We start from the raw sequence: 14,845 nt of genomic DNA, 5'->3' as shown, positions 1-14,845 counted from the left end.
AGAACCATATCAAGACATTTATAGAGGGAGGACAGATTATTTCCACGGGAAAGCTTCAGGCAATATAACTGTTATATTGTTAGGCCGCTGGTTTGTCGCCTTCTCTTTGGGCTTTGTAGGGAGGGCTAATGTTCTCGTTTGACACTGCCGGATTGCTTTCTCTCTGTGCCTGAAGAAAGAAGGCAGGCTAATACATTTGAGTCGGTGAAGCGAAGGTCGTTGAGAATTACATTCGGCCCCCCCACCTCCCGTTTACCCTCCTATCCCTCTCCTTTTTCCCTTTAATTTCCCCGCTGGATTGGCAAACCGTTTTCGCTATTAGCACTGTGGTAGGCGGCTCCGCTGTGTGTGTGTGTGTGTGTAATTGTCTGTGTGTGTGTTGTGGGCCCACCCAGACCCAAAGCAGACTAGACAGATGAATAAGTGCGCGGCTCAACTGGATTGTATTGTCATGAGGAATGACTACAAACAGCAACAGCAGCAGCAGCTACACAACATAAAAGGTCACCACACAGGCTCCTGAGTTTAATGAGGACGTAGCTGAGCGGCCAACCCCCAAAACATTAGGGGGGCTTTTAAGTAGGCCATGTTCATGTACTTCTTTTACGATCCCAGATAGAGGTTGTTAACTGTACTCTAAACCGTAGAAGCGAGTGCCCACAGGTATTTAGAGCAATGGATTAGAGCAGCCGGCGACAGGAGAGACTTTCGAAGGCGTCATACTGCACCATTTCCCCTAATATCTTCCAGATGATAAGGGCCCGGATGGATCTGCGTTAGCAGAGCGGAGCCTGCAGAGCCACCGGCGCAGAACCTTTTTGGAGTTCTGGCCGACGCGCCGGTCGTTTAGGCACAAATAGAGACATTTTGTTGTAGGAGGAGGAGGAGGAGGAGGAGGAGGAGGTCTATTCCTTTATATCTTCCGCAGCGAGGACCCCCCTCAGGGCGTTTTCTCCCCTCGCTCCGCATTCCCTCTCCCACTGTGCCGCCTTTACGAGGGACATTCGAGCTGATGGTGCGCCAGAGTGAAAACGCTTTTGCTTTTCAGGAGGGGCAGGGAGTCAGAATGATGTTTTCCGTTTCTACACAAATCTACACAAATCTGCACATATGCTGGTTATGTACAGCATGCATCAGAGCCGACGATGCGGCAGCTTTTCAGGACGTGCGAGGAGTCAAAAAATGTGTTTTCCCCCTCTCATTTGAATGCCAAATATGGCAAAAAGCAAATATTAATATTTTCTGTTAACACCACAGCATGCTGCAGTGCACAAAACATGCACACTGCTCTGCATCTGCACAAATCTGCACATATATTGGGAATATAGAGTTTGCATTCGAGCTGAAGAGAAAATGCTGCTTTTCAGGAGGTGCGAGGAGTCAAAATAATAAGAAAAAATAATTATTTTTTTTGTTGTTTTTCATTTGTTTGAATGCGAAATACGGTCAAATGACAACATTAGTGTTTTCTGTTAACACCGCAATGTGCCGCACCGTGCAAAATATGCATAAATCCTCTGCATCTGCACAAATCTGCACATACATTGCACATTGCACATTGCAGCTTCTTGAGCTGTACTGCAGCTTGCTTTTCTCTCCTTCTTCATCTCAGTGATGCATCTCAGCATCAATTTTTTAGGCGTCTGGCAATGCTCTGCTTTTGGCAGTTGTGCGCGTGTCTGTGTGTGTGTGTTGTTTGTGTGTGTGTGTGTGTGGAGGATGGGGGGGCTGTAAGATAGCTGCAGAGACAGAGGCTCTGAGGTGAATTATAAGTCTGCTGATAGAACAGAGCAGGGCCACGGAAAGATTGATGCTCTCTGTTGTGAGCTGGGAACGAAAAGATGGAAAGGAGAGGAGAGGAGAGGAGAAATTGATTGGGTGAGAAATCTTACTGCTGCTTCCTACTGTAACTAAACCGATATTAAGAAAACGGCCGCGCCGCTATACATGCCTCCCTCTCAGCAACTAAAAATAATACGATGTCATAAGTCTAAGCTTTCACGAATAACATAAGCCATGACGTCAGTACAACGGAGCCCGGTTCCAAGAGATCCCATTAAACTAAATAATGAGTCACTCCCCCGGCTGGTCAAAACTCAGGGGAGGGTGACTCTGTAAACACCACGTGAAACTTGTATTTTTCACCGAGCCGCGGCTGATAAAGTAGCTGAAACAAAGTGGTACTTGTGTGAGCCGGGCAGGGGCTGTTGCTACAGCTGGTGGCCCGACGAGGAAAAGGAAGGAGGAAGACCTGGTCTGAAATCACAGCGCAGTCACAAGAGCAACAAGGAGGAGCTGAAAAACACGAAGCGTACAAGAAGGCCGAGTCCCACAAAGATTTAAAAACAAGCGGAGGGAAATCTGTATAATGCCGAGAAAAAGAGTGAAATGCTAACTATCCGGGCTTTTTCTTTGTTGCCGAACCTTTAACCCAGAGACAATAAAAAATTTAGCAGAGAGGAGCAGAACAAGGAGAGGCTCTTGATGCATCTTGACAGCCCCATATCACCTCAGATCACCCCCCAACCGAGCTGGAAGACAAGGGAAGTCATCCGTCCACCGCAGCTTCTCGGGGGACCCAATTTGGAGCCGTGCCACTTCTGCTCAGCTCTACATTTATTTACACCCTGTCCTCCCCTCTCGCCATCCAAATCCCTTTCCTCCTGCTAATATTTTGCACGTGAAACCCCGGCGCAAGGCAGCCCCTCCCCATCGAATGCATTTTTGTAAGATTTGCAGCAGGTGAAGGAAACCGTTTAGCGGTTAAGGTTAGCGGGAAAGGGTGCGCGTTGTTACATGTCAGGTCCCACCTGAGGGATTTAGCCGACCATAGCCATCATTCAAAGTGAAAATCGCCTTTTCTGTGTAAAATCCCATGCATTAAGTGCGCTCAAAATCACTAAGGAGGCCTGATGTTTTGACAGTAATTTGGGAATCGAGCAAAAACTATGAAAGCGGGCCCCCTTTTAGCCCAGAAGGCGCATATTTTCTGAGGAGGCAGAAAGAACGTGTGTGCGTGTGACCGAACGTGACCACAAACCTGCTGCACTTTACACCTACACTATACGTCAAAATTCATTTCTGCATTTGCTCAGCGTGAGAGGCGTTTTTATTCACCTGGCTCCTAATGAAGACGGAGGACCTGGCGCCGCAGGCCGGGCAGGAATGTTTTCGATAAGTGCGCCGCGGAGCTGAAAACTTGGCGGGGACCTTGGCGTTATGGGCAATTAGGAACGGTGGAAACCTGAACCGAAATCTGCCTTTTCGGAGCGGTGCTCGCGCCGTCGCTCGCGGTGAACTCGCAGCACGGAAAAGCCATCTTCCTCGTCGCTCAAGCTCGCAGGCACGAGACTGCAAACCACAACTCGAGTGGTTTGAGAACAAGTTTAGCAGCTAGCGACTGAAAACACACACACTGATAACCGGAGGCTGTTTTAGACCACCCTCGTTGGCCGGGCGCTCTGATTTCCCCTCAACCGGCTTAAGTTTCGCACGCCAGGTTCTGTGCGTGTGCGTCCCGGCCTCGTTTCAAAGCTGCTTTCTCCAAACCCCCTCCACTGAGTCAATTAAAGCTGCTCCCTTCAATAGCCGTGGGTCTGGAATTCCATTTGAATGTGAGTGTGTTGTTAATAGCTTTAACACCTGCTCATTCTAGCACTGATGCCTCACAGCAAGAAGGTTCTGGGTTCTAATCTATGGGCCGACTGGTTCCTTTCTGTGTGGAGTTTGCATGTTCTCCCTGTGTCTGCGTGGGTTCTCTCCAGGTTCTCCAGCTTCCTCCCACCGTCCAAAGACATGCTGGTTAGGTTCATTGGTGATTCTAAAGTGGTTACAGAAAATGAATGCACGAACGAATGAACCTGCTCATCCTACACACCCGACCCGAGCCAAAGGCCAAATGACAATCCCGTCCCCTTATTGTCTCGTAGAGCGAGCGCACGTACGCACGCCGAGCGTTGTGTTTACACAGGAGACGGACGATTGTTCGGCTGAAGTTCAGTAGTCGAAGCAGTTACATAAACCTGACCTCAGTGCTGCTGGGAGCACGAAACCTCTGCGCAGTGTGTGTGTGTGTTTGTGCGCCAGGTCGATATAATGAAAGCCTCTCCACCTGTTCTCTCCGAGTTTTAACCTGAGACCTCATTAGTACACAGTGTTTTATTTCCACTACATTACCTGCACAATATGCTGTGTTGCTCTGTGTTTTGCGGCCCTCTGAGGATGCATGTATGTGTTTGTGTTTGTGTGTGTGCTGTCTCCTTTCATTTCCCCCCTTATAAACTGAAAAGCAGCACTTATATGTATACGAGCTGAACGCAAAGGAGGGCGCGATTCAGGTAGTGCACCATGACTGACGCCACCTCTCCCCTCTGTTGTTGCAGGTATGACTACGTGGAGGTGCGAGACGGCGTGGACGAGAGCGGTCAGCTGGTGGGGAAGTACTGCGGGAAGATCGCCCCGTCTCCGGTCGTCTCCTCCGGAAACCAGCTCTTCATCAAGTTCGTGTCCGACTACGAGACGCACGGGGCGGGCTTCTCCATCCGATACGAGATCTTTAAGACAGGTGGGTGGCACGTTGGAGATGAGACATGACACCAAAGAGATAAGGCTTGTACCACATGGTCAATTAAGTCCAATCTATCAAATCTGCAAATGGAGATTACCCAGTTAGCTGCTTAAATATTTATATTTCTGAAACTTTCTTGTCTGTGTTTGCAAAAGTGAGAGAAAAACTAGTGTTGCTATGATTGGATGATTTGCAATTACCGCTGTTTCCAAGATCAATTATGAGTCTTTGTTCTCTCGTGCTAGTCTAGTCCTCCTTTCACTGGTTTCCCCATCTGTCATTTCAGAGCACAGCTTCGGTAATTTGCACTAAAAGCGCTCCCCTCCTAACGTTTTAAGCAGTCCCGCAATATGGAAGCCAAGGCGCCTCAAGATGGTCCTCCGCGCGCCGCTCTAACTCGCTGTCATTTCACTCCAAACCATCCGTTTTAATCCGTTAAATGAGACTGAGTTCGGATCACAAGCCCCTGATTTGTCCGTCGATCAGTCCATCAGACGGCAAACCGTCCGACGCGGTGTGAAAAGCGAAAGACTAACGCCGATAATGAGGCAAGAAAGAGCCTCTCTGTCTAATTTCATGGTTTGTTTGTGATTTAGTCAAGGCGTCGGAGCATCAAATTATGCAATTGCAATATGGCAAGCAATATGCTTTATTCGCGAGCGCTGACTCACGCTCCCATATGCTCTATAATTGTAGTAGTTTGTAGCCGGTGTGAATTATTACACAATAAGCAAGGCCATCATTTGCAAAGCACCGATTTAACAACTGTTGTGGTTTATTGTCAGATGGCAGCACGCGGCTGGGGTATGAAGCAGCCGCCGACAAGCTGCTCGCGGAGAAAGTGAATTCAATCCACCTAATAGGATAAAGGGGTCAGGAAGCGCTTTCACTGCCAAAGTGGGTGTGCAATCAGTTTGATGTCCCCTCCTTTAGTGTTTTGAGATAAAAATAGAATATGTTAAGACACAAATAACATCGGGGGGGACGTCACGAAACAAGAGGAAGTGTTTCCTGTTGGTTTGCCGCCTTCCTTTGTTTGGACTGGAGGAAGAAGGAGGACAGCGTGTCCAGAGAGTGACTAGAAGGCAGACAGGTGCTACAGACTCCCCTTTCATTAATTAACCTTAGCAGCAGTCTATGACACAGCCCACCCCCTCTCCTCCTCCCCTCCTCCTCCTCCTCCTCAACTCCCCGACCTCAGAGACGTGATGAATGGCCCAGCAAGGTCCCTCCTTCCTTTTAATCTGGGCTAGTGTGTGTTAGTGCTCGCGTTTGCGTGTCACCGTCGCGGCGGGGCAGCTGGTGGAGTGCGGGTCCATTTGCGAGATCAAAGCGACGCTCCACCCCGACATACCCGTCCTCGCACACACACACACACACACACAAACACGCCGCCTCATTCCCCATCCCGATAGGCCGGGTAAATCTACTACATTCTTTCCGTGATTAGCTTGGTATTTCCCGGTCTCATCTATTAGCCGGCGCTGATTATAAATGAGGCGTGTTAGGGGCCCTTTGGCGACAGGGGGAGAAACGGCGTTCGCAGGACTGCTGAGATATGAGGAAATGCGTTTGGCGAGGAATATGGACGTTAGGTGTGCGCAGAGATGGAGGCAGGGATGCAGAAGTAGGACTGTTGGAGTTTGGAGAAAGGGCCCAAGAAGGCAGAGCTTCGTGCTTTCGTGCTAACCCTCTGCCTTCGCTTCCTTAGTGGATCCCGTGCTTTTATGCTTTGAATTCCCTCTGTGTTTTGACTACTCCCGCCAAGAACAGGGCCCCGAGATCAATTAACAGCTCTGTTTGTTAGAGCGAGAGCGAGAGATAAAGAGTACCGAACAGAAAGAGAGAGAGAGGGAGAGATAGCAAGCTAGCTGATTAGCCCAGCTTATCAACAAGCAGGGTATTAGTTGGGAAAACATTGTGTTGGCTAACACATGTAACGTTAATGATGATACACAGATGCTCCGATAACGGATGGAGGAACGGGGAGGCTCACGCTTGTGCATGTCAATGAAGGGAAATGCGAAGAATGCGGGCTGTTTATCAGCGTGATTATAGGCCCGGATCACTGGAAGTCAACCCCGGGGACTGGGACTGCCTTTCATCCCGGGCTGAACGCAAGCAAAGGTCACACGAAAGATAAATACACTCGCGGGGCAAACACGTGTAAACACGCGCTCCCCTCGGGGATCGCACGCCAACTCCAGTACCAGTGTGTTTACGCGTGCAGGTTTACCCACTTAAGCTGCAAACCATGTAAATACACTTTCACACGCTCTTGAAAACGCTGGCGCGCCTCGGCCTGGCTTTTATCGGCGGCAGCCTGCGAAGTGTCTAATTGGAAGAGAACAGGTTGTTTTGCGGCTCTCCGTGGCCGCTTCCGCATCAGCCTCTACCCCTCTCCGCTCCTCAATCCCGTCCAACCATCTTAATTAGCACGGGCTATTTATTTTATGGCCTGCAAATTGGCAGCCTCGCTCCGCTGGCTGAAGTCTGGCAGGAGACGGGATGGGGCGGGCGGTGCGGTGCGGTGCGGCGGCGAGGTGGCAGGGAAGGAAAAAGATAGAGATAGAGAGGAGGGATAAGACAGAGAGCGAGGACTATTTGAGCTGAAGGGTGCAGATTAGCAAGCTGCTTGTGTTATGTAGCACATCTCCACTGAGGCTTTTAACTCCCAGACAAAAACAAAAGTAAAAAAAAAAAACACTTGAAAAACAGCCACCAGTGTGGACAGAAATCAGTTATGTCAGCCCGCGTAAACGTAGAGTAAACTGAGTTGACGTTGGCGTAACCCTCCACCGAAACTCTTGCTGCTGCTTTTGTGGGACATCTGAAGCGGCGTTTATCTTGTCATCTCTCTTGAGTCTTGCTTTAAAATCCTCCAGTGATTCTGGAAAGAACGCTCCCCTTAAGTGTATGCACGCACGCACGCACGCTCGCACACGCACGGCATATGTTTTCCTTTAACAGCTCGGCAGTTTGCTCAGAGCCACATCAAGGCTGGCCGAGGGCCCATTGAAGTGGGCGAGGAGGCAGAGATAGTGCGACTGCTAGCCCCCCCACCCCCACCCCAGCCCCTCTTTACTTGCATGCACACACACACACACACACACACACACACAAGTCTCAATTACTCAGCGAAATGACTAATCCTGCTGCAGGGAGGCCTCCCATGTTACGCTAGAAAGCATCTTTTCATGCAAACGCCTTGTTTATCATGTCATCTCGATGCGGGCTCTTTTACTGAGCGCACACCTGTGAAAACACGTTTTTGAGGTGAGTGTGTTGGGTGGGGCCTTTAAAGGGAGGGGGGAGCACAACGACCAAACCTGATGGTCACATCTGGCGCGGAGACGCGGTGTCATCGCACACATGCACCACGGCCCTCATGGAAACTTAAGACAACAAATCTCTTTAAGGGGAGCCAGACGGAGACAGTACCCCCTCCTCCTGCCCCCCCTCCATTCCCTTCCCATCAGCATGCCTCTTTGGATTTGGAGGGGTGGGGGCTGGGCTGATGTCATAGACACACTCGACATGCTAAATGTCATGTCGGTAGCCCGGTGCCTCAGGATGTGTGTGTTTAGGTGAATATAAACCTGCCGTTTCCATCTGTCTGAGCGGCCGACGCTCCACAGGCTTCCGGTTAATGTTTGATTTACTGTTAAGAGTTAATTCTCCACCAGCGATTAACCCTTCTGTCACGGTGGCGTAATGGCGAAATGGAAGGTAGAGAAGGGAGGGGGGAGGCCGAACTGGGCTAATGATCGGTCAGAGAGCAACCTGGAACATAAACAGTGGTGATTTACTTAGCAGTCCAAGAACAACACCTTCCACTCCAATGGCTCCGGCCACTAATAACCCTGCCTCGGAGGGTGGGAGTGATGATTAGATGGAAAATAGAGAGATATGTGGAGCAGGCGAGGAGAGGAGAAATTAAAAATGAAAATAGTGCGAGGCTGTCACGTTTAAAGCCTGATTAACGCCCCGGCCTCCGCTCCGCTTTCAGCACTTAGAGCCCCGGCTTAATAGAGACACAGAGGACAAGTCAACAGGGAGACTGAGCATCTGAAAGGCACCCTTCCCTCCCTCCCTCCCTCGCAGACCACATTTATTTGAGATTTATTTATCTGCCGCGAAAGATTGAAATCAAATCCCCATTAAATATCATTTGGCCGGCCGCAACTTGTCCCGTTAAACAAATCCCTTTTCCCTCACCGGGGCAAGTCGCAGATGACATTTGTTTACTCCCACGTCAAGAGGAGAGGGACTTAATATAAACGAGAGTTAAAAGAAGCCATTACAGCCAGCAGTAAACGTTGGAGGCTGCCAGTAAATGCTGTGCGTTCAAGGTTACTCCTTTTCCCCACCTCTCTCCGAACTTCCTTCTGTAAATTGGTCTGTTTGTTTGAAAGCAGTGCTGCTGGGTGCGCCGCGGCCCGACTATCTTTTTAAAGGAGAGTAAAGGGGGCAGGGAAGTTAGCATTCAGCCGACACGGACTGGACGTATTTGCCTCCTGAAGCTCCTTGTCAGCGCAGATGCACGCACACGGCGCCGCATGTTCGGCCGCTATCAATAAATGCCTCTCACGCTGGGGACGAAAAGCAGCCCCCCCCCCCGCAACACCGCCACCCTCTCACCCCCCCTTTCCCTTGTGGAGGCACTAGATAAAAGAGATCTGTTGGACGATTATCTCGCCGGTGGGAGCGACAACGGGCGCTCCGCCTGTCTCGCCTGGCTCTATTTTCTGGTTGCACGCTGCCGGGCACACAAAGGCTGACAATGGGGAAGTTTGTCCTTGGCTTGGCCTCAGTTATGATCATTTTTGAGACACCGGCGGCGTAAAATAAACCTGTATCAGCCCAGGCGCTGTGCAGTTTTTTGCGTATTTACTGAAAGTGCATGAAAGTTGGTATACTACGGGTGCACGGGAGTTTTGTGCGTGTAATGATAGAGGGGCGAGAGACGGGGAAAGACATTTTAAAGAAAAAGGAGGCATTTTAAACGAAAAAAACTAAACAAAAAGGGGCTAGGGGCAACACCACGACTGGATTTCGACAGGTTTCCAGCGTGAACCACTTCCAAACACCAAATCTGTTCTGGTCAACTGCTGAGCCGAGATAAGGGTCATGGTGGAGGCTGATGAAATGGACGGAGAGTGGAGTTCTGAGCCAATATCCACAGGAAATTCAACACACTGACCTGAATTGCGCACTGGATCCTGCAGCTGTCTAGAGCACTCAGGCACCCCATCTAAGAAATGGCTTGCATCTGTAGTTTTTCCCCCTAAAAAAAGCTCCCTGACATTTCTCCCAAGTGTGGCAAAGTGAAGCGCCGAACGGCGAAATCTCTCTATTTTCCGAGGGTAAATACGAGGGGAAGCTGTGAAATTAATGGCGCACCGCCGCTCTCCAAAGCCACACTTTAAGCCGCTGCACTAAATGTCAACTCTCTTTCGAGTCAAAGCGCCGTGCGCCGGCGCTTTCAACTTTGCGAGGGAGAGAAAATCAACGCGGCTCCCCCCGTCCCTTCGCTCGCCCCCGCTGGTGGACGGGCTCAAGTGGGCCTGATGGTCTTCAATTAGGGGCCCAGCAAGATGCTTGAGTGACGACGGAAAAAGCAGTCGACCGCGTTCATTTAAGCTACAATAGCTGCAGCACGGAGGCTCTATCTAGCGATAACTCCCTGCAATTTTGGTTTCGATTGGCCCCATCTGCACCCATCACGCCAGCTGCCAGACTAGCATGAAAATGATGTTATCCTGGGTACATTTCTGCCACTAATGGCTCCAAATAATTGCTCTGAATGACAGTAGCCCTTTTTTCCCCTCATGTTCTATGTGTATGTTTGTGTGAAGCCGGGCTCGGTAGCACTCTGGACCGGCTCTTGAGTCCCGAACATGTCTTAATGTCTCTTCCCGTCACTCTCTTAAACATTTCCCTGCAGCTGTTAGCACCAGTTTTTTTTTTTTTTATCCCATGCCAATCACTCTCAAATCATAATCTTGCGCTCGTGACGCTCAAGAGAAGTAGCTAACATGGGAAATGTGTTAATGCCCCTCATCAGCTGAAAGGCGGCTCTCCGGGAGCGCAGCATAAATATTTTGACATTCCCCGGTGTAAAATTGTGCGTTTTAAGTGCGAACGCGTGTGTTGATGTATGTGCAGCCGCTGCTCCTGCCTTCCATCACTTCTGCTTCTGTGTCTGAGCACCTCTCATATGGTTCACAGTCATGTTCTGATGAGAGAGAGTTTTTTTTTTTTTTTTGCAGCGCGAATCAAGCTGTATAATCATCATTCCCCGATTCTGGTGATTGAGGCCTTTCACTAATGTTTACTCTCCCGATCCAGCTGTTCCAGGAGTTACAGATTTAACACACTCACAGTGATGGTAGTGTGATGTTTTTCTCCCTCAAGGGGATAAAATCACAGCAGAGCACCTCAGAGGAGAGCTGATAGATCCAGATGTAGCCTTTAGTGAATAGAAGAACTGTCGAGGTGGTCTCTCGGCTCTCGGTTGTAAACTGTCCTCTAGTCAATAGAGCAGCTGGGAGCCAGAGCTTCTCAACGCCAAGCACAAAAAGAAACCCGAAACAGATAACTTGAGCGACAGTCATTCAAACGAATCACCTCCACCCCCTTCCTTTGTGTCTCATCCTTTCAATTCCCTCCTCGTTTCCCCTGCAGGTCCCGAATGCTCCAGGAACTTCACCTCCAACAGCGGCGTCATAAAGTCGCCCGGCTTCCCGGAGAAGTACCCCAACAACCTGGACTGCACCTTCATGATCTTCGCGCCGAAGATGTCCGAAATCATTCTGGAGTTCGAGAGCTTCGAGCTAGAGCCGGACACGACGCCCCCGACTGGCGTGTTCTGCCGCTACGACCGGCTGGAGATCTGGGACGGTTTCCCCGGAGGTAAGCAAAAACAATAGTGATAATAATTAGCAGCAGTACAGTTGTGGGTTTTGTCGGCTTGTCCTGATGTGAGCACTAAGGTTTTGGGTAATGTGTGACTCTTTCTACTTTATGCTTTACATTATATTTTGCAAAAACAAGTATTTCTGACCTCCTCTAGTATAATCACGCACTAGTTTCTTTCTGAAACTACCAAAACGTGTCTGTTTTAACAGTGGCATTGCAGAGATGGTGGAAAATATGCACCATGTCACTGTTAAAAGGTCAACTAACCTTGTAGAGGCAAAAGGAGATTTTCTGTGCACTGACTCACCTGGACTTGGCAGACAGTCGTCACAGGCGTAAGGTTTTGTTACCGCTCTACGCGAAAACACTTCCCGATCTCAAGAGACGCCCTTCCCCTCTCAGCCACCGGCTGCATTGTTTGGGGTAATTTGTTGGTGTCTGTATATTTGGGAGTTCAAGATCTAATCTGGGCTGTTTGGTTTGAGCTGTTGCTCCTCTGCGTCCTGACGCACTGAAGGACTCCGTCATGCAGGAAACGACTCCAGTAAGAATTTCCTTAGAGAGTTTATTTGCGTTTCCACCCGTGCAACTGTAAACGGTTTGGTCGTGGTCGCGGGGGTTGAGCAAAGGCTGAGGAACGTTCTCAAATCTGTCCGTCTCATAAAATCAGCAGGTGAGGGAGGAAGAGCGAGAGAAAGAGGGGGCTAGCGGTGTTTCTTCCATACGCTGAGATGGGGCTTTGAACTCAGGCGAGTGAAATCGCCTCTTGAAGTTCTTCTCCCGGCTATTCCAACGCGGGGTGCAGACGAGATGAAAGCTTTTCTCACCCATCAGCGGCTGAAAATTGAGAGAATTTTATCTGTCGGCGTTCGACCCGGCGAGCGGCGGTATTCTCTGCTCCCTCGATCCAGGTGATACGGTTGAAGTGCAAATCACGGCGCCTTTTCAAGTGAGCTTACTTTAAGTTCAATATTCTCCCAGCTCACATCTCCGAAGATGTTAACTCTGCGCGGATGACCTTTGATTCCCACAAAAGTATTTCCGTAGCTCATTTGTATGTTCTCCCCCTTAAGGTGGGACCGATTCATTTTCAAGTTTTGTGTTGATTAAGTAGAATCTCAAAGCCTCAGAGAGCTGAGAATATGTCACATTATTATCACCTTTTAATACACATTTTTACGAAAGACCTCAGGGGTCGGGAAAAGAAACATTTCCTGTGCTATTTCCGACTAATTAAAAGTCAGAGATTTCTCAGTTCGTTCCGCTAAAGCATGACACAAAAGAACAAGACGCTCCGGAGTTTCTTTCGTACAGCTGTGAACCTGCACAAGATAGAAACCGGACGCCACCGGTTTGGACTCATGTGGCATCACACCCTTCATGCGTTTCTGTGTGTGACAGACAGTCCTGTATAAAAATAAGCCACAGGAGGAAAATGGTGTGTCGGCTTTTGCCAGGCGGCTCTTGCGGCTCCTGCTGCCCCGATCGATAGTGCATTAGCACAGAAGGCTGGAGGCATGCTGGCCATTGGGGTGTGCAGAGGTGGGAGATGTCCGGGCAAAAGCAGGCCGCTGTGAAGTGGCGAGGGAGTCACGCCGCCCTTTACCCCCACCTCTCTAAAAGCACACCTGACTGGATAAGAAGAACCTCCGCTCCCTTGACGCTCTTCCCCGAGGAACAGGAAGGCGGGCAGGAACGCGGAGTTCATAGGGAGGTTGTTTAAAATTTCATAGCGATGGGGAGTCATGCAGATAATCCGGGGGAGATGGCTTTTTGTGTGCACGTTCTCACGCGCACGCGCCGGGCACCTGGTTTATGAAGATTAATCTGAGCCGTCACACCGCTGCCCCGTTAAGTCCCCGCGGTCCGGCCCTTTGCCTTTCATGTCGGGAGCTGGGATGGAGGTTGCGTGTTTTGGATGACGGGGAGGCCCGGACTGTCACTCGCCGCTGATCACAGCATCGCTAATCACAGATAAGCCGCGAGAACCCCACACTCGACAAATGCGCACGGATCATAGCACGCATCAGAGGCGTGGGGCAAGGTCGCCGTGCCCTCCCGCTCCCTCCCTGCCTCGTTACGGCATCACTCTTTCGCCGTGTTCCTCCGCTCCTCTTTGTCTCCCCCTAACGTTCCTCCTCCACCCGCCTCCCGCTTTCCGTCCTGCCCTGTGCCCCTCATTCCTCTCAGCCTGCTCAGCGGAACGTGTCCCCCTTGTGCTTTTATTGCTTTCTGTCTTTTTTATGCTTCCCCCTCGCTATTGTCTCTTCCCGGTCTTTACTTGTGTGCTTCACAAAGCTCGCTGGGCCGTGCCCGGGTCCGCCTCAAGCCTAAGAAAATGAGTTTGGGGTACAGGAGCTTTGAGGTATTTACAGCCAGCAAATAGACAGAGACCGTGACCCTCCCCAAAACCACGGGCCCCCTCTTCCGCTTTTCTCTTGTTTGTGTGTCCGACGGGCGAGCAGGCATGGAATGTCAAGAGTCTTTTCTCACGCGTCTTTATGGAGCCGGTGCCATACCTCACTGACACACTAGTTTTCACACCTCCACGGGGGGTGGGGGGGGGGGGGGGAGTTGGTAGTTAAACCCATGTGTGACATGGCTGGGGCAAACAAACAAATATTGAGTTAACCCGAGTCTATTTGTGCTTTCTTTCTCTCTCTCCAGTCGGCCCTTATGTCGGAAGGTACTGCGGGCAGAACACCCCGGGCAGGATCATCTCCTACACGGGCATCCTGGCGCTGACAATCAACACGGACAGCGCCATCGCTAAGGAGGGCTTCTCCGCCAACTTCACCGTCATCGAAAGGACCGTCCCAGAGGGTGAGCTGGTTGCAGAAGCATCTTAAAATCAGAAAGATGGGAAGAGATGGCAGGAAGGCAGGGCTAGTGGGGTCCAAAGCTGGTACAACGGAAGTGGAGAGATTTATTCGGTGAAAGAAAATGAGCTGTAGAGGAATATTTTTAAAAGTAGGAAGCAGATGCTTCCAGCAGCTTCTATTAGGTCAAATTCCCACTCGTTAAACAGAGCTTAAGAGTTATTAAATAAACACCTCCTGCTTCTTCATATGGTGTGCGAGCCCTCCGCTTTACAAGATCTACGTTTTACGCTCCAGACGGGCTCCAAACAGGCAGCCTCCCCACTGCTAACTACCCCCCACACACACATGCACACACTTACACACACCCCCCTTAGGGCTTTTACATGCTGCGTCGTTGTCACGGGGCCCGACCCCCCTGACCCCATTTTGCAAAACGCTTCATCTAAACATTTCATTAAGGAAGACGAGCTCTGGTAGGAGTCATAAATCTGTCCAGCTGCTAGACCACCCCAAATATATACACACACACACTCAC

At 50.2% G+C, this 14,845-nt stretch overlaps 1 protein-coding gene across 2 annotated transcripts in view; it reads left to right on the top strand.

The window, feature by feature from the left end:
• The window catches only part of nrp1a (neuropilin 1a), a 56,518-nt gene that overhangs the window by 16,381 nt on the left and 25,292 nt on the right, over nucleotides 1–14,845 (top strand). For both annotated transcript variants that reach the window (XM_084565713.1, XM_084565712.1), the window contains exons 4-6: nucleotides 4,383–4,564; nucleotides 11,255–11,482; nucleotides 14,156–14,311. In XM_084565713.1, coding sequence (XP_084421839.1) covers nucleotides 4,383–4,564; nucleotides 11,255–11,482; nucleotides 14,156–14,311 — 566 coding nt within the window. The remainder of the gene's footprint in view (nucleotides 1–4,382; nucleotides 4,565–11,254; nucleotides 11,483–14,155; nucleotides 14,312–14,845) is intronic.

This window comes from Chelon labrosus (assembly GCF_963514085.1).
Source record: "Chelon labrosus genome assembly, chromosome: 18".
NCBI lineage: Eukaryota > Metazoa > Chordata > Actinopteri > Mugiliformes > Mugilidae > Chelon > Chelon labrosus.
This window is presented reverse-complemented; position numbering and strand designations above follow the sequence as displayed.